Source organism: Lacerta agilis, chromosome 10 (genome assembly GCF_009819535.1).
Source record: "Lacerta agilis isolate rLacAgi1 chromosome 10, rLacAgi1.pri, whole genome shotgun sequence".
Lineage (NCBI taxonomy): Eukaryota > Metazoa > Chordata > Lepidosauria > Squamata > Lacertidae > Lacerta > Lacerta agilis.
The window spans coordinates 4,460,895-4,480,633 of NC_046321.1; the positions used below are offsets into that span (position 1 = coordinate 4,460,895).

Here is a 19,739-nt window from a genome sequence, read left to right on the forward strand (position 1 = left end):
GCCACGCAAGAAAAATAGGAATAACCCAGGTGTTAAGGATGCAAAAAAGGTGGTGTTAAAAGCAAGCATTTTAGCAGGTGTCACTTGTCGCGCAGAGGTGAGAAACCTGACGCCTCCACAAATTCCTCCTGCAAAGAGCAATTTGCGAAGCTAGTTCCGCCTCCCGCAAAGTGCCACGACTCTTGTTTACTTACTTGCGAAGTCTCATTGTTTAAGCAATAAATCTTTGGCCTGAGCCTGTGCTTGTTTGCTCAGAAGCAAATCCCACAGCCACCGGTAGGGTTTACTTCCAGATACGTGCATCCTTTTGCTGCTGTGTAACTTGACTTTTGCTGGGGGTTCAGCGTGGTTTACTCTGAAGTAAACGTGTATAGGATTGCCGTCGTGCAACCCGATCGTATGCATGTTAACTCGGAAATTAACCCTCAAGTATGTGTGCAGTACATCCCGTGAAACCTACTTTGGGAGTAAAGTGCGACGGATCTTGGCGGAGCTTACTTCTGCGAAAGCATGCACTGGATCGGGTTACTCGGCCGCGATCCCGTGCATTTATTTTGCCCGTTAGGTTGCAAACCTAATTCCGTTTTCCTGGAAGTAAGCCTCACTGGATTCAATAATTTACTTATGAGTAGACACGGTTAGGCTCGCAGCCTTTGTTTTTGCGATTCACAACCCGCTGTTAAGCTCGTTTACTTGCAAGTGAGCCCCAGCGTGAGTCACTTGCTGCTCGGTAGAACATGCATGCGGTTTGCAAGCTTATTCCTCGGGATCGCGTCGACCAGTTTTAGCGAGGGGCGTTTTTGCAAAGGCTGTTACATTCGGTTCTGATCTCAGCATTTCGAGTCAGTTTCTTCCTACGTTTCCAGGGTGCGTGGATGTTATACTGACAGTTTGTTACAAGTTAGGAGAACACGCTAGCCTCCCCTTGGCGTCCTCCTGTGCAAGGCAAACGTCTGAAGAGAAGGGGAGGGGCTGTACACGCGAAGCCAGTCTCCCTTCGGACGTTTGCAGAGTACGACCGGGCGCCAAGGGGACGCGCTACTTGGTGCCGCGACGGTTCAGGATACCTCCTACAGGGGGCTCCAGCCCAGTGGTCCAGCGCCGGTTCTCCCCTGCCGTGGGGAACCTGAGACGGCTGGGCGTGCCACTTAGCCGCGGGCTAGCCAATGGCTCCCGGGCGCCAGGAAGCCCCGCCCACCATCCAGCTCGGGCGCCCCGCCCACTGCCTCTTGGACGGCTCTCCTCGGAGCTGCCGGCTCAGAGCGAGTCTGCGTGAGTCACCTGGAAGCGGGATGGAGCTGTTGCAGCCCCAGCAGAGCTCAGACCTCGGCGAAGGGCAGGTCGTGCCTGAGTAACCGCCTCGTTCGCAGTATTAGGGGTGGGGAGGGCGGATTACCGTCAGCGCAAACCACGAGGAAGCCTTGGAAAAGAAGAGGGGCTATGGTGGCGCACGATGACGCCGGGGGGCTGCTCCCCATTAAGAGGACTATTCGGGTGATAGATGCGCAGAACCAGTCTTTCAGGGAGCAAGAGGTAAGGCGTGCGTTAAAAGCGTTAAGCAATCAGAAGAACGATAAAGGGTTTTCTTAAGTGGCACGGTTCTGCATAGTTGCCCGAAGCGTTAACTAAGAAGTCCGCTCTTTTCAACGTAAGGAGGTTTACTTCAGAGTAAGCCTTCAGGGGATTACACTGCTCGTGTAAGTGGTGGAAGCGCTGGTTTGTTTGGCACCTTGCTCCTAAACGCGTCTGTTTAAAAATGACTGAAATGAAGTCACCTGTAGCAGGCGAACGTGGAAGTCCTGTATAAATGCCGTCAGCTTACTGGGAGAGATGCAAAAGAGAGTGAAAACGGTCGGAGTTTCTGGGTTGCTCTCCGTAGGCTAAGGTGTGAGTCAGTGAGTAGAGACGGATAAGTCAGTAGTACTATTTGTCCTTTTGTGTCCTGTATACTTTATTTGAAGCTGCTAGCTAAGCATGACTTAACACAGCCCTTTCAGGAAAAGCTTCTCTTACAACTAGGCGCTGTTAAGGAAAGGTATAATTGCGGCAGGCAGTCCTGAACTCCTTAATAGGGAGCCAAGTTTGTGTCTCATGCCTTTCCTGTTAAAAGGAAGCTGCTGGGGAGTGTTGAACCCCTTTGGGTATTTGTTGAGGTCTAGACATTGACCCTGCTTTATTTATTAAGAGGGAGGGACTGCTTATAGCAATGGCGTTGAGGAGCCAGGAATGTATAGTCCTAAAATACTATGCATGTTATCTAAAGTTGCACGCTGACAAAGACATGAACCATGGAAGGAGAAGGGGGGAAGTCTTTGGATATTCTAAAGTTTGTAAAATGTTTGTTTTGAAATGTAAAATTGGAAACTTAATAAAAATGATTACAAAAAAGAGAAATATGTCCCGTCCCCCCCATTAGTTTACCATTTAAGGAACCTGAAGCAACTGAGCCATTTGTCAGTGGAATTTGGTAGCTCATTCTCTCCCCTCCTCCCCCACCTTCATGGCTCGTTCCTCTTTTACATTAATTCCGTCCACCTCCCAATCTTGTGATATTGTGTGTATGTATCCTGCAACGGAGTAAGCAGACACAAATGAGTTATTTCATTGACTGCCAGTAGGGTTACTTGTTTGGGTATGCGTTTTTCAGGGGATCAAGCTCCACTGTGGGTGCTTAGTTGTACACTTTAATGGCATTTCCCTTATTGTTGAGTAAATTGGTCTCCAAGACATTCCTAAAGGATTATTGCTTGTATGGACGGTGATATGAGGCATAACGAAAGTACTTTAATCCTGCTGAAATGCATACCTCAAGGTGTCTTCTGGTAGGATGGTGGGAATTATGAGAACTCAAAAGTCAAGACAACTACAGTATAAGTGATGCCTTGTGACATACGACATCCTGTCCGGAAGCATTGTTGGTTTCTTTATGATTCAACAGTTCAGCTTTAATAAGGCAGAACTTGGAAGTTTAGAGTCTAAACATTCTGGTACGATACACGCAAGGATTTTTGGCAGCTGTGGAGGTGAAATATACCAACTGAAAGCAAACTTCAGGATATTTCTCAGTAAGCTTGCCTTAATTTGTCTGTCTGGATGTTTGTGATGTACAGGAGACTTTATTAAGTTAAGAGGACAGGGAAAGAGACGGTTTTTATGTTATCTGTCAACCTAAAGGCTCAGTATTGTGAGTCCTGACAGGTTATATACGGTAGGTCTTGAACACAGCTTGGATGTCCAACCTGAGATGGCTGAATTGAAGACAATAGGGTGTGTCTCTTTGCCATTTGTTAACCTGTCTTAATTTGGGATATTGCCATAACTTTCCTAAAGTGGATATTAATAGATGTAGTGAGCTGCTTCTGTTCTTTCTTGCTGAACAGATAATGGCCATTAGAAATGGACACAGAGGCACTTAGGATTAACATCTTGACTTGGTGAAAGAGGCTCCATAAATTAGATGTCAGTGATGTTTTGAGGAGTGGAGATTAAGTCAGATTCTTCATTGATTCACCAGTATGTATAGGGTTTGTGGCTAAGTCATACATAAATTTGTGACAGAGAAGAGTTTCTGCTTCCAGAAAAACCTTGTCGTTTCTCTATTGGGTTCAGAGATGAACAGCTTCATTATCCCAAATCCTTTGTTACCCTGGATATGGCAAAATGGTGGAGAGAAACTACTGTCACATGAGCACCTTTGGATGAGTGCTGAGGAACCACCTACATGGTTTATTCCAATGGATATCTAACTACAAACAGAAGCATATTGTGGGATCAGACTTAGAAGTGAATTTCCAGATGTGGCTATCAAGTGGCAGCTTCTTCTCCCAGGCAGCTGATATAAAACCTGTGCCTCTGAGCTCTTCAGCTCACATCTCATTTGGCATTAACTGAAAGCCTATGTTTCCCAGGTGTTCTCAGCATTTGTACTTGCTTGCCTGGGAGGCATTCAGGTTCAGTTCAAAGGCCTCATTTGAACGCGACTGATTTGTTTTCTGAAGCAAAAGAAGCCTCTGGAAGAATATTTTATATTCTCTTCTTTGCTTGCTTCTCTGCTGAAATGTGAAGGCTATTTTCTACATGAGAGCAGGCAAGGGTGTCAGATAATGCTCTCTCTTTAAAATTCACAACTTGAAAAACTGGTTCAGTCATGCTCTGCATTGATGCAACTCCGAAACTCAAAGCTTGCCTCCCGATCTCCCATCAGGAACAATGAACAAATTGGCTCAAAACACAATTAAAAAATACTTGGTGAACTATTTTGGTGTGAGAACAGTGAACTCAAAATGTATGCAGTCTGCTATTCATACAGAGGTTTCCAGAAGAGCAATAATTGTCTAAAAGAGGTGTTGTTCCTTTTTTAAGCCTAAAGAAAATAAGAAAGGGGGGGAGAGATCCTTTCCCCCCAATCTGAAGAAAACCAGTTTTGTTTCTGCCCAGTGTCTGTCTGATTTGGAATAAATTTGCCAAGATGTTGAGTGGCAACTTAAGCCTATTGGGGAGTGTGTGTGTGGAATCCTTTGTGCTCTGTAAAAAAGGGATTTTTTTTTTGCCAGCCTTGCCACATGTGTGTGCTTCATATTGGCAGTGCTGTGCTACACAGGCATCTGTGAAAACTTAATGTACACACCAACAGCATGGTGCTGTGATACATGCCTGCAACAGGCCCTTGAGAAAAGGAGCTGCCCTGCCAGTTCTTAGTTTTTCCTCTGCAGAGCTCTAGTTTCTGGTTGCTCCTCTTTTACCTTATTTTACAGTGCTGAATTCAGCATATACCCCTGTAAACCTTTTCCTTACTCTCCACTTGAAATATCATGTTGCAGCACAGCTGTGGAATGCATTGTAGTGCCTAAAGAATGTAGAAGCCACCATGAAAAACTCATTCATCACTTTTTGCTTATTTTTTTTAAAGAATTGGTGTCTAGTCCACCTTTTCAGGCCCACAAACTAAAGCACCCACTGTAATACATTCCACATTGAGCAAATGTGGGGGAATATCTGCACCTCCTCTTTTTTAGTAGTGCAAACTTAAGTTTGCTTCACCCACCTAAGCCATTAATATAGGACTTTTTGATTTACAGAGGGCTTTATATCAGCAGTACCCCCTGTCAGACAGTGGTTGCACACAACATTTACATGAGGGAGAGTGACTTGCCCAAGGCTATACAGTGAGACAAATGGGGCACTCCCAGACCCAACCCCAACCTGCTGTTCTCTGGGCTAGACATGGTGGGAGGATCTGTTCTTTAGGCTGTAGCTGAAATCTTGCATCTTGAGAAAATTAAATAGGTTAAATTCACTGTCTCCCAAGCCTCTGTTCAACATATGTGAACTGGAAATAACAGCACCCTGCTTCACATCTTTAACCACAAGAACAAATAAAACAGGAAACATGGTTATCTATCCTGAGTTTTGGTGACCTAGCAGGTCTGTATGAAAGGAGATCTGCATACACCCAGGGACATTAAAATGACATACTTTTATTTATTTCATTTGTTTATGCATTGCTTCCTATGAAACATCTCAAAGCGTTTTAAAAATAAAACCTATATATAAAACAATTTCATATACTGTAGATTTTTTTTGGTCCATTCCCCCCTCCCCCAATGAGATACTTTATGAAACTGCAAGCAAGCAACAATGGGACTTTCCTCTGTCAGAAGGGCTGTTGATGTGCATGTTCCTTCCTTCACCTTGAAAGTGGATCCTGCACTCTGCCACCACCACCACCCCTTCTGTGGAATTCATGACATCATTCCTCTGTGTTCATTGGTATCTTAATGGGAGAGCAAAGCATTGTTGCTCTCTGGGGCTGTGCTTTACTGACTCCAGCAGAGCTATTTCTGAATCGTCACTCCTGGACATGACAGTAAAGCCCGACCGACACAGTCTTTCTCCTTTTTTAGTCCTACCACTTCCTCTGGGCGGCATGTGTAAACTCCCAACCCCCAACAGCCATTACTATCTGTGCACCTAGGAATGAAGTTGGTCCCACTTTTAATCCCCATGGCAATAGCTTCCACCTTTCTGGTTTCTCTTGGGAGAAATCTCCTGGACTGAAAACATCAAACGAACTTGACCCTTTACTAGTGTGAAGCAGAGCCAGCTGACACACAGTCTTGTGATGGGGTTGCCTTCTGTTCTGGCTTCCTGTAAAATTACGGCATCCTGTCAATTCCCCATCGAAAATAAAAGTGTATAAGGCCACAGCATTTGTGGGCAACCTTTCAATGTGTCCTCTGTGCTGTACCAAAACAAAAATTATTATTATCATTATTATTATTGTTATTATTATTATTATTAATACCCTGCCCATCTGGCTTGGCTTCCCCAGCCACTCTGGGCGGCTTCCAACAAAATATTAAAATACAATAATCCATCAAACATTAAAAGCAACAGGATCCTGCCTCAAGGGCTTAAAATCCATTGGGGAAGGGAAACGGTTGGAATTGATAGACTAAATCAAAAGTACAGAAAAAAGGGAGGGAAGTTAGATGAGATCACAATTGCATTTCCAAGGGAGGGGAAATCCCTGTGTTGCAACTTCAAAGTGCAGATACTGTTTTGGGACAGACTTTTACAATAGCTTAAAGCATTATCTCTTGAAAGTCAGCCCTAGCAATGACACAGACCTCAGCTATGCAGCCCTAAGGTATTTGAGCAGCCTATTTCTCTTTAGTTCAGGCTTTTGAACATCTCCCTCTCTCCCTCTCTGCACAGTTGTGCCTTGTTTTTGCTTTGGGAATCTGAGTGTCTTTCTGAGAGAGGCATAGGAACACAAGGATGTATCCCTGCTCTCTGCCTCCAGCACATTGCCTGGCAGAGGTAGCAACACATCTGTAGTGATACACAGGAGTTAACATGCCAGTGACTGCCTAATCACACAAACCTTTCTATGTGAGCTTCTAGCAAAGTGGAGTCATCTTCCAGGGCAGAGACACTCTACCTTCTTCCACACCTCTCAGTAGATAGCTAGTCTCTTCCTTTATTCATGTACTTTGCTGTGGTGGCCTGTCTTATTAAGACACTTAAAACTGTCGTGCTAGATTTTGTTTTAGCACCCAGCATAGATTTAGGGGCAGAGTCAGAGAAAAACTCACACCTCATTGCCCCTGGGACACAGGCCAAAAAAAAAGTGGGCCCTGAAAACAACATTGTTTGTTCCAGCTATAGTGGACTTTGTTATTCTTGCTTCTTGCTAACCTGAGCAATTGGTTTGTACTATGGTTATATCTTTAGTGTTTAAACAAAATATATTTGTCTTTAGATGGGGCTTGTGTGCTTTGGGATTGGGTGCCTTGATGCTCTGTGCAGTCCTTATCCCCTTCCTCCAAGAGAGTCTGGATACTGTCAATGCGCTAAGTCTTGAGTAAACAGTCAGTACAACTTGTTCTCTCATCTATTTGCAGGAGCCTAGCAATAAGCGCGTCCGACCTCTGGCTCGGGTCACCTCCTTGGCAAACCTGATTTCTCCTGTGAGAAATGGTGCAGTGCGAAGATTTGGACAGACAATACAGGTAAGAGAGTGGATAAGCATGTGGGTTTGATGTTGCAATTTTTATTTTTATTTTTTGGTGGGGGCGACTATGGGGTAAGTATTAACCACAGTTCTGCTGTAGAAAAGATTTCTACAGCCTGCAGAACTGAGCCTCATATTCCTCTTTTTACTTTTAAAAAGGAACAAGTTTATAGTCCTCAGAGGGGGGAAATTGAAGTGGATGTTTGAGGGTATGGATGGCTTCTTTGTCTTCCTTCTCTTCTCCAGTCTTCAAGCACCTCTAGTGAAGCCACAGGGTGAGGGGGACATAGAAACTTGCTCAGTTCTTACAGTTGCAGAACTTGGACTTAGAATTTTTCCTCCCCACAAATACTTTAACTCAGGTTTTCCACATACCAACTGGCATTTTGTGTCCCAACTGCCTTATAGTCCACATTTCTGCACAAACCTATAAGCAAGTCATTGGAACAAATGAGATTTGCAAGCTTTGGGTGCAGAATTCTTTTCCCCCTGGTTACTTTTGCAGATAATTGTGTAGAGTCAAGACCTTGGTGCAGTTTTACAAGGAGCAGCCTATAAACTGAGGCCAATGTGCTGGAGGGGGGAGCATTAGATTGCCGCCTGTGCCAACACTTGATGGCTGCATGTGACATACTGCAGCATGTGCTGAAGTCTTGAGTTTACCCGGCTGTTCATAATAGAAACGTGACATCAGCAAAGCCTGTCATGGAAGATATACCATCCACCCCAACTGTGTAAATACTGCTCGCTCTGGATGCTAGTGCTGTTTCAAGCCACAAAGAGCACAGCACACATGGCTTGTTAATGTTACCAGAGCTGGGAGAGGTAGAATTACACTATTTATGTACTTGAAACCAGATTCTCAGCCAGCTTAACCCCAACCCTCTCCAGCTATCCCAAAATCTGTAGTATGGGAAGGGGAAGGTTAAGCAAAAGAGGGCATTTGCAAATTAGATCTCTCAAGGCTACACACACCCTGGTTACTGAAGCCACTAAGGGTGAAGTTTCTTAAGGCAGGCCTGCACAATTTGGAATCCACCTCCAGGGCATTGTCTCCTGCTAGGTACTTGACAACTCACCTATTTGTCACTTCCCTAACATGCAGCAAAGCCAGGTGACTTGTTGCATCCCAGTGGGCTGCCTTTGGCTCGCATGAATGGGTTTGTGACAGATTATGTGGGCCTGATCTCAAGAATATTCCCACAGGCATTCTTCGAGAGGCTGTTGCATCAACCGGGACTTGTGTTGTGTGTTTGTGCCTACCGGTATGCACACAGTTTGCTGGGCTGTGCAACATCCCTGGTTAGCATGAAATGCCTCGCAGCTGTTTTTCTGTACTGCAGTGTCTGTTAAAGTACATCTGAGTTCCTAAGGTTCATGACTGAATGCAAACCATCTCCTTCCTCTCCCTGGTGTCCTGCAGTCATTCTCTCTTCGCGGCGAGAGCAAATCTCCTGGTAGCGCGCAGAAACTCTGCAGTCGGTCAGCTGCCCCCACGCCACCAAAAAGAAGAAACAGTGTGCTTTGGTCCGAGACGTTGGATGTCAACATGAAAGAGACGCTGAGCACCAAAGAAATCAAGCGCCAAGAGGTATGCCTCCATTGGGGCAACCCCAACAGCCAGCCCCAGACAGATGGGGCTGCTAGAATTCAGCACTGAATTGGGATTTCTGAGCATCTTGGCTGTTGTTTGAGAGGGAAAACAGCAATATGTTTCTAGTCCTCATGGTCTCCGGAGGCATGTTTTGACGACCTGTCGGCAGTGTAAGGAGAAGCACCCGGTGTTCAAGAGGCAGCAATCATGTTTCCAGTCCCCCATTTATGACAGCTAGCCTCCTGCCACCACCATATCCCCAGATCTGCAGAAGGCATTACTTTTCTGCCTAGAATAAGGCAAGGAAACCGGGCAAGTGGAGACATGAAAAGAAGATTGCATAAATGGTGTGCTCTCTGGTTTTGCGTTTCTATGATGCAGCTTTTGGGGGGTTGGAGAGGACAGGAGGGGGAAGAGGCATCAGTTCAGTGTGTAAAAGATAGTGGCAGGAGTGTTTGAAGAACTGCTCTGTTCTCCAGAAAGAAGGTGCTTCTGTCCTGCCACATTCCTTAAAAAACAGATAATAAATTTCCCCTCTGAATCTTGACTGATAATATATTATCCCCCCTCCCCCCAACATGGGAGACAATATATTTCATATCGGGCGTAAAAAATGATTAATTCTGAAACTCCAGCTTTATGACTCATGCTAGCTGGTGATCCAGACCAAAGTTATGCATTAATACAAATGGCTTAAGCAGCAAATGAGAAAAAGAGGGCCAAAGTTCAGCCCTCTGGGTGAGTTCAGCACTTCACACTGAAGTCTAACGTGTCCCAATATTTGATTTGGCATGATGTCGCAGCTTCAAAGCCTCCTTTCATGACAAGGGAGTTTACTTTTCACAGCAATGATTCAAGCCATTCCCTTCCGTTTTGGCCCTTAAGCCCAGGTGGGCGGATGCAGCTCAACGGTTGAGCTTCCCCCCCTTTGGGGCTGTAGAATGGCTGGCTTCTTGATCAGAACGGTTTGGGCTATACTGGTGGGGCTTGATTGGCTGCTACTTTGCTGCTGCTTCAACATAACTGGCTGGTCGAATAGTCTGTGGTCAGCAAAAGCTCAGAAACCCGGAAGTGGTACATTTTTTGCTTCAGCTGTTATTTCTAGGGCAATAAAATGGAGACAGTTCTGATATTCCCCCCACTTTTTGTTCACAGGCGATATACGAAATGTCTCGGGGTGAGCAGGATTTGATTGAGGACCTGAAGCTTGCCAGAAAGGTCAGTATCTTTCTCTGCTTTCTTTATATTGATGACACTGCAAATCGATATATTATGTTAGCTCCCCACCCCCACTTTGCAACGGTTAAATGCACTGGATATACTGGATTAGGCCTCAGACTTTCTGGAGAGGAAAGGACTTTGCTCGTTCCATGAAAGGTCCCTGGATAAATGTATTCCCTGTGGACGTAATTGTGCTGGTTGCTCCTCTGGCAATTTCATTTTTTTCAGTGAAATAAGTCACATGGTGGCGATAATATTAATAATAATTTCATTTCTATGCCACTTAATATTTTTAAGAAAAAATCTCAAAGCAGCACCTTTGTTGGAAGGATATACCATTAATGTGTGGAAAGCTGCTTTGAGATTTTTTCTTAGAAACATAAAGTTGCATAGAAATGGTCATCTAGTCCAACCCCCTGCAATGCAGGAATTGCAGCTACAGCCTTTGGAAGGGGAGGAGATGTAAGAGGAGAGAACTCAGATATAGGCTCATCTGCCATTCCCAGCCTGACAGTCAGCAAGTGCACCAGCTTTTCTCATGGGCAGTGAATCCCGCAGACACAAAGTGCTCTGGGAGCTCTTGCTTCAACTGCCTTGAGGTCGCAATCCTGTTGCATGGAAAGTCCCATAGGAGGCTGCCCATATAACGAGTCAGGACTTCAGCCTTGTCTCCGCTTACTGGCAGTGGCTGTCTGGTGTTTGAGTCTTTCCCAGATCTCCTTGGAGACCAGTGCTGGGGACTGATCCTGGAAGCATCTGCGTTTGACGCATGTGCCTCTACCATTGAGATACGGCTTTGTCACCACCCTTTCCAAACCATGCAGCTGCACTGCAATGCCATGACAAGCTGTTATTTATTTATTTATTTTGTAATTTCCCATCCTTTCTTGTTGACAGGCTTACCATGACCCCATGCTGAAGCTGTCTATCATGTCTGAAGAAGAGCTCACTCACATCTTTGGGGACTTGGATTCCTATATCCCTTTGCATGAAGGTGAGCTTCTCCACCCCCTACTTCCAAAAACAAAACAGAAACCTCCAGCACTCTTGAATTCATCTAAACGTGCCACATTCTCTGCCCACCACATCAAAGTAGCTCAAAAAACCCGACCTATAAAATGTTAAAACCATAACGCATCTGCCACAAAATACTCACGTAAAGTTCCATGTGCAGACAGCACAGGGTTGCCTATGGCAAAAGCTTTCTGAAAGCGTTGGGTTTTTACCCGACTGTAAATTTTCCGTGGCAAGGGTTGTTTCATACACCCACCAGCAAAGGGCATGAGCGCTACTGCAGAGAGAGGGGCCGGCCAGCTTCTCCCGCAGACCTCTTCTGCGATGTGGAGCAGGGTTTCTCTGCAGATCTAAAGCCACACAAGAAGCATTCTCTATGGTACATAGGTGGAAGGCTTTGAACATCATCCCCAGCACTCTGCACTTGTGTTGATTACTGTTGTAAATGTGATTTTTTTAAAAAAAAAAAATATGTGTACAATATGTTGAGAAGAGTGTCCTGGTACCAATCTCCTTTTGTGTTTATCTTGCAGACTTTCTGGCAAGGCTGGGGGAAGCAACAAGGCCAGATGGGACAGTGGAGCAAATTGGACCCATTCTTGTGAAATGGGTGAGTAACCCTCGGATCTCTCTCCCTCTGCTCCTTACGGGAGATCAACCATCCAAAATTCATGGGAACATTTGCTTTGGAAAGTCATGAGATCCTATAATTAAGCTGATGTGTGTTGCTCTGCATTTCATTTGCATAAAGAACTTTTCAAGCCGAATTGACTTGCATTTCTGTCTGGTTGCTTGCCAGTTTATTTGAGATGAGCAGCAATAACTAACATCTGAGGCCTGCTTCTCACGTTATTCGCCTCCTCCCAGCCTCAGTTACTCATCTACAACATGAGAATGATAGTAACCTAACTTACAGGGCTGTTGTGTAAGGGTTACTGGAATAATCTATATGAAGTAACCTGGACACTTGAAATGAATGGTGCTAAAATGTGACATGTATATTAGCACTCCAGGCTGAAAAAGTGATGGCGTTCATAAGTCCTCTCATAAAGCGTTGCACTTTTGAAGATCTTCACATGAGCTTAGACGGGCTTCACTTAACCAAAAGGCAGCTATGAACTCCAGAGGAATTGGATATGGAATGTGCCCCTTGCTTTCTTCTCCCCCTGCTATATTCTTCACAGTGGGAGCTGCATAATTGGAATTCCTCACATTCATACATAACACTGTGGAGCACCTAGCAGATTGCCTGACTCATTCATAAGTGGGGAGGGGGCAGCAGTTCTGATGCAGCAGTTTACAAATGCCGTCCCATCGTCTTTCTAGCTACCAGGACTGAATGCATACAAGGCCTATTGCAGCAACCAGTTGGCAGCTAAAGCCCTCCTGGACCAGAAGAAGCAAGACCGCCGAGTCCAGGACTTCCTCCAGCGTTGCCTTGAATCTCCTTTCAGCCGCAAGCTGGACCTCTGGAGCTTTCTGGATATCCCTCGGAGCCGGTTGGTCAAGTACCCTCTCCTCCTGAAGGAAATCCTGAGGCATACACCCAACGATCACCCCGACGTTCAGATTCTGGAAGAAGCAGTAAGTGCCTGTGGATTCTCTGCACGGAGCTTCTAAAATATTATGATTGTAGAGTTGAAAGGGACCCCGAGGGTCATCTAGTCCAACCCCCTGCAATGCAGGAATCTCAGCGAAAGCATCCATGACATATGGCCATCCAATCTTTACTTAAAAACCTCCTGTGAAGGAGAGTCCACCACCTCCGTTCCACTGTCAAACAGCTCTTGCTGTCAGAAAGATAATCGGAATCTTCTTTCTTTAGTAAAGTAGCTTTTTAAAACCAAGTCCCACCCTACAAGCTGTTATCTTTCTTGCAATAAGAAGTAGCAAACGTAAATGCAGTTTGTTGAATGATGGGTCAGATTAGGTGGAAATGGCTCCTCTGAATTAGTACTAGTTGACGTTCTTTTAAATACGTTGTTAAATGTGTCAGGCCCAACACCAGGCACGAAACCAAAGGAAGAAGGAGGGAGGTCTGGCCCTTTGGGGTCCAGCTGCCAGGAAGTTCTCCTGCACAATTGAATTGTGCTGGGAGCATTGCAAGCACAAAGCAGTGCTCTTGCAAGGGCTTCTGCTCACCTCAGTGCAGTTATAGGAAACTGCTTTGTGTGTTGTACTCCACTGTGTGTTTGTGGAAGAGGTTCTGTGCTGGTTGGAGTTTCCACCCCAGCCCCAAAACGTCTTGATCAGTCCTGCTTGGCTCAAGCAATTGAACATTCTGTTTCTGTTTTGTGTTGTGGTCCTTGGTTGAATAAGGCCCTGTCCTATGTATCTTCTCGATCCATTGCCTGTATTGAGGCCTGCCTGTGCTCTCACCACCCGACTTCAGTTATCAAGCAGTATTAATTGGTGGACATTTTGCTTGTAGATCTCCATAATCCAAGGAGTCCTCTCTGACATCAACTTGAAGAAAGGGGAATCTGAATGTCAGTATTACATTGACAAGCTGGAGTACCTCGACGAGAAGCAGAGAGACCCACGAATCGAAGCGAGCAAAGTGCTGCTTTGCCACGGGGAGCTGAAGAACAAGAACGGCCATGTAAGTATCTGATTTTATAGAGGTGATGCTGCAAATGCTTCCATCTTGCAGCCACAACACCTGCCAAGGGATTGCAGAGTGAAACGGCACCACCTTAAAGCAAAGGGTGGAATGGTCCAGAACTTGGCCAGTCTCAAATTCTTGATGGCGGTGCATCTTTTAACCCTCTAGAAATAAGTGTCCAGGACCTGCCACTTTAATCTCTTTATTGGTTCTCTCTTTTTTAAAAGAGAAGACTATCTTGCTGTGACAGAATTGGCACCCCTTTCCCCCACTTTCTTTCCAGACCTTGACTTTAGTGCTGGGTCATTAAAGAACCCATTAAGAGGCATCAGGCAACACTTAGGCACCCGAAAGCAGGGCTGGCACCTGCCCACATTGCAGATGGTTGTAAAATAATTAGCATAAAGTTACTATAGAAAGCGCAGCATGCATTTTGCTGGGGGGTCAAGAGGTATTTCCTGCGTGCTCCCGGTGATGTAATGCATCCCTTAGATTCTTCCAAGTATGTAATCTTTTGGGCTTGAAGAAAACTGATGACAACTTGGAGTCTAAAGCGGCTCTCTACAAGCTTGGCCGGTGCTGCTTCTCAGAAATAGAAGCTGGAACCTGAAGGGGTTGCTTGGCCTTCCTCCCAGCTATGAGCAAAACGTCTTGTCATAGGTCAGCTCAACCTATTTTGTAGTCAAAACTATCTTGCGTCTCCCTGGCTGGCAACCCTGCATCATTAGTTGCTCTGGCAATGCTAGTCCTGTAGCATTCTCGTGGTTGTCTACCTATGGAGAGGAGATCTGGTGCTTATTTTGAGTCATGCCACTGACCCAGTTTGCTCGAGCATTTTCTCTGACTGCCAGCCCAGTCTCCTGTGCCTTGGGCAGGTCTTTCAAGCAAGGGCCCCTTGGATCCTTTCAACTGGAGAAGTGCCTAATAATTCTGCACGTAGCATGTGTGTGTGTGTTCCAATTTAAGATCTTGACCAAAGCTCTTCCTCCCCCCCCAGAAGCTCTACGTCTTCCTTTTCCAAGATATCTTGGTTCTAACTCGGCCTGTGACACGCAACGAGCGTCATTCTTACCAAGTGTACCGGCAGCCGATACCCGCTCAGGACCTGGTGCTTGAGGACTTGCAGGATGGCGACGTGAAAATGGGAGGCTCCTTTCGAGGTGCCTTTGGCAATTCCGATAAAGGTATGAAGCAAATAGGCCCGCAGTCTGTCCGAAGGCTGGCTTGTATGCAAGCTGTCTTTCCTTTAATGGGAATTTGTGAGGGTTAGTCCCCTTTCCCCTGGATTTTGGCATAAAGTTCAACACAAATCCAGATGGGGAATTGCCAGGCCCTGAAAAAATATCAGCATCGGTCCTGAATGTGACTCATGATTTGGATGTAGGTGAAACATTTGTGAAACCCTTTCAGCAAATGAAAACCGCTGGGAGGGAGACTTTGGCTGACCCAGGAATGTGTGTCAAAGTAGTCAGGCAAGCGGACTTCGATGACCATTGCTCAGTTAGCTCATGTCAATCAGCAATCTTGAAGCTGCATTCTGATGACATCTCTCCTCCCCTTGGTTTCCCCCCTCTGCAGCTAAGAACATCTTCCGGGTCCGCTTCCGAGACCCTGCCCCCGGCCAGTCCCACACACTGCAGGCCAACGACATCTTCCACAAGCAGCAGTGGTTCAACTGCATCCGGGCGGCCATTGGGCCCTACCAGCTGAGCGCTGCGCCTTGCGAGCTCAAAGAGCTGCCGGAGCTCAGCGAGGAGGCGGAGGAGAACAATCCCTCTGTGCCCAGTGCCAAAATCAAGAGGAGGCCGTCCACCCTCTCCGGCAGTCTCCACATGGAGCTGGACGAGAACAGCGTGGAGTGCAGCTCAGTCACGGACATGGCGGCAGATGAGGCCAAGAACCCCAAGCCGTACCGGATGCACTCTGGGCTCCGGAGGACGAGGGAGAGAGCCCAGCTCAGTGGCAAGCGGAAAGAGACACTCGTTTGAAGGGTTCGGAAGCCCTTCACCCCACTGTTTATTTATAAATAAAAAAGTGTACATTTTCTTTCCTGTAATGTGAGGATGGTTACTCCTTCTGAATCTAAATGTCTGTGGTCTTTTTGTTTGTGTTTTTGTTCTCCTTTTATGGCAGCTACTGGTTTTCAGCAAACACTGTTGAACTGGAGTCTGATTCTGAAAAGTAAGGACTCTGGATTTTTGGGGTTACAAAGTGGGTTTTGAAAACATTGCGTCTGTGAGGAACGTTTTGGAGCAAGCTTCAGCTGTTGCAGGATTTGTCACCAAGGAACTGTGAATTTTTGAGGCTTGATTCCCAAAGAATATAGAGCAGACCCATCTTTAAAAGTGTGTTGTTTTTTTCTCTCCACATGGAAAAATGCTCATTATTTTTTAAAATTTGAGTTTTCTTTGGCTTGCGGAGTGATTCTGATTGATGCAGTTCCCCCTAGGTTGTTAAATCTGGTTTATTCCAACCCTTACTGTAGGTGGTCTGAGACCTGCAACCCACATTTCTCAGAGGAACAGACGCCCAAGTTCAACAGGTTTCCATTTTACTGACTGGAATTCTGTACTTAATTTTTGTTTGTTTGTTGTACATTCCTCGTGTGAATTGACATGACCTGCCAAGTATTTAATCTTGTTTTGTTATTATTATTACCTGAATACATTTGTAGAGAACTTTTGTACTTTGATTTCATTGTATTTCTCAACATCCGAATTGGCGTTTTTCTTTCCTTTTTTTTTTAAGTACTTGATGGGGTGTGTGTGTGAGAGAGAGAGCATGTGTTGGTATGTTATGTATATTTAAAAGCCAGTTCAGGACTTTTCAAGGTGAAACAAAGCCATATGTTCTTGAGCCATTGGGAAAATGGGAGAACAGAGTTCCTACCCCCATCCCCAAAACTGACCTGGGGTGCCTGTGCCTTTAAAAACAGCTCTACTTAAGACGAGAGAAGGTGCTGAGTAAGCAGAATTCTGTATTTCCTTTTAAAGGTACAGGAGAACTTAGGTGGTCCGCAAATTTGGCAATCTTGGGGGGAGGGAAGATTTGAGGTCCGTTTTGATGTAGCATTTTGGGTTGGCCACACAGAGTGCCTTGTGTGCTCTGAACTACTGAAAGCAGATTGCAGTGGGCGCAGAAGGCTTAGGGAATGTCGCAGAAGGTTTAGGTAAAGAGGAGATTATACTACAGTGAGCACAGAAGGGATGAGGTCTTTAGAAGGGAGCATCAGAAAGATGCATTTGGAAGCAAAGAGGAGGTACAGTGTATGTTGTGAGATTTGGTAGGAGGTCGTGTTAGCGAGGAGAAGGAAGGAAACAGGTGAAGTCTTCACTTGCGGTTTTGAGGTCGTCCCCCCTGCTTAATTTCAAGGAAGGAGGGCAGTTTACCTTAGCGTAATGCAAATTAGCAGGAAGAAACTTTGAGCGCTTCTGGCAATGCGTCTGAAGCACTTCCATAAGTTAGCCGACTTCTGCAAGTTTTCTTTTTGAGGGGGAATTTCTGGTGCAGAAGAACCATCTGGCCAGAATGGGGATGAAATTCTGGAAACAAATGTAAATAATAAAACAACCAAAGCACAACGACTCTGTAAAAATGTGTTGTTTTTGTGTACAGTGTTAAGTGTGGTGTACAATTAAAACTTCCTGCATATTTCCTTGTCTTTCATCTTCGATGTCAGGGGTGGGTGAGAGTGGTTTATCAGGCACATCAGTCGCCAGCTCTCCAGAGAAATATCACTGTTGTTGTTGTTCAGTCGTTCAGTCGTGTCCGACTCTTCGTGACCCCATGGACCAGAACACGCCAGGCACGCCTATCCTTCATTGCCTCCCGCAGTTTGGCCAAACTCATGTTAATAGCTTCGAGAACACTATCCAACCATCTCATCCTCTGTCGTCCCCTTCTCCTTGTGCCCTCCATCTTTCCCAACATCAGGGTCTTTTCCAGGGAGTCTTCCCTTCTCATGAGGTGGCCAAAGTACTGGAGCCTCAACTTCAGGATCTGTCCTTCCAGTGAGCACTCAGGGCTGATTTCTTTAAGAATGGATAGGTTTGATCTTCTTGCAGTCCATGGGACTCTCAAGAGTCTCCTCCAGCACCATAATTCAAAAGCATCAATTCTTCGGCGATCAGCCTTCTTTATGGTCCAGCTCTCACTTCCGTACATTACTACTGGGAAAACCATAGCTTTAACTATACGGACCTTTGTCGGCAAGGTGATGTCTTTGCTTTTTAAGATGCTGTCTAGGTTTATCACTGGCATCTTTTAACTCCAGATACAGCTGTGGTTCAGATACCTGGGTTCCTATCCCAATGGGAACATCTAACCCAAACCTGTTTAATCGCCCATTCCCACCACCCTTCTGAGTAATACCCCTCCCCACCCTCTCACTATATATAAGGGTCTGGTGACTTCGGTTTCAGTGTATCTGAAGAAGTGTGCATGCACACGAAAGCTCATACCAAGAACAAACTTAGTTGGACTCAAAGGTGCTACTGGAAGAATTTTTATTTTTATTTTTTATTTTGTTTCGACTACGGCAGACCAACACGGCTACCTACCTGTAACCAAACCTGTTGGTGTGTATTGTACTATCCTTATTACTTTGATTTTTCTGAGAGGGTTCCTTTTCTGTAAGCACAGAAAGTAAAGCAAAATGGCACTTGATGTGAGCTCTGTTACACAGCTTTGAGGCTGCGTCACCTGAAAACAACACACATATTTATCTTGTGAAACGTATTCCCTTACAGTAGGCTGGATTATCGGTCTCTTTACTGAGCCCATTGGCCTCTTGTGGGCCCATAGTAGTAAAGTTCAGCAAGCTGATGGTTTTAGTTCAAAAAATATCTCCATCCATAATTAAAAGTCGAGATGAGCTTGTTACAAACTATATGGGCTTTGCTGCTGGGAAACGAACCATAGAGTTGGGAAGGGATCACAAGGGTTATTTAGCCCAAGCCCCTTGCAAGGCAGGAATCTTTTGCCCAACGTGGGTCTCGAACCCAGAGTCCTGAGATTAAGAGTCTCATGCTCTAGCCAACTGAGTGATCTGGATGTGGCAGCAATGCTTGTTGACAGTAAGGGAATGTAGGAAGCTGGCTTATGTGGAGTCAAACCAATAGTCCACCTTCCCAGTCCTACCTGCGGCTTCTGGGAATTGACCCTGGGACCTTATGCGTGCAAAGCATGATTTCTACCATTGAACTACCACCCTTCCCCAATTCCCAGCATGTTAAGAAGCTAGCATTGCATACGCAAACAGTCCGAGGGAACCTGGCTGTAAATATTTGCATTTTTAAAAATCCCTCTTGCTTGAAACTGATGGCATGATGCCTACATAATAACATAGGGATGCGCTTAATAGCCAGCACTGCATTACAGAGATGTCTGCATCAACCCCGCCGTGTGGGAATCCCTTGTAGACGACTGCGGTTGCCTGGAGACAGGCAGAAAGGTTGTGCGTCCACAGCAGTGACCAGAGGAGGAATGACCGCTGGGAGGAGCGCAGAGAGAAGAAACGCCACGGTGCATCTGCAGCAGCACAACTGGACGCCTTACTCTGCCCCAGCTGCAACAAAACATGTCTCTCCTGTATCAGTCTGCCCTGCTCCCTGACATCCCTAGAACACTCCAGGTGGCTCAACCTATCTCGGGGTGATCTGGAGCTGTCACCAGCATCCTTGGCTGAAGCATGGTTTTCCCAAACAGGCCCGATTCAGTCTGGCTTCAGCTGAATCTGGTACACAGTTCTCCCAACCACCTTTCAAAGAGAAAGCTGCCCACTGGAAAGC

The 19,739-nt window shown here is 45.7% G+C and overlaps 1 protein-coding gene across 3 annotated transcripts in view; it reads left to right on the forward strand.

Annotated features, from left to right (window-relative positions):
* NET1 (neuroepithelial cell transforming 1) overlaps positions 1-17,604 on the forward strand; it is a 61,285-nt gene extending 43,681 nt beyond the window's left edge. For 2 of the 3 annotated variants that reach the window (XM_033161436.1, XM_033161438.1), the window contains exons 4-12: positions 7,407-7,514; positions 8,940-9,107; positions 10,266-10,328; positions 11,229-11,325; positions 11,879-11,955; positions 12,672-12,929; positions 13,777-13,947; positions 14,948-15,134; positions 15,529-17,604. In XM_033161436.1, the coding sequence (XP_033017327.1) occupies positions 7,407-7,514; positions 8,940-9,107; positions 10,266-10,328; positions 11,229-11,325; positions 11,879-11,955; positions 12,672-12,929; positions 13,777-13,947; positions 14,948-15,134; positions 15,529-15,938 (1,539 nt within the window). In that variant the 3' untranslated portion in view covers positions 15,939-17,604. Of the gene's footprint in view, positions 1-1,288; positions 1,534-7,406; positions 7,515-8,939; positions 9,108-10,265; positions 10,329-11,228; positions 11,326-11,878; positions 11,956-12,671; positions 12,930-13,776; positions 13,948-14,947; positions 15,135-15,528 lie in introns of those variants that run through there. The other variant, XM_033161439.1, reaches the window with a different exon arrangement.
* Positions 17,605-19,739: the final 2,135 nt, after the last annotated feature.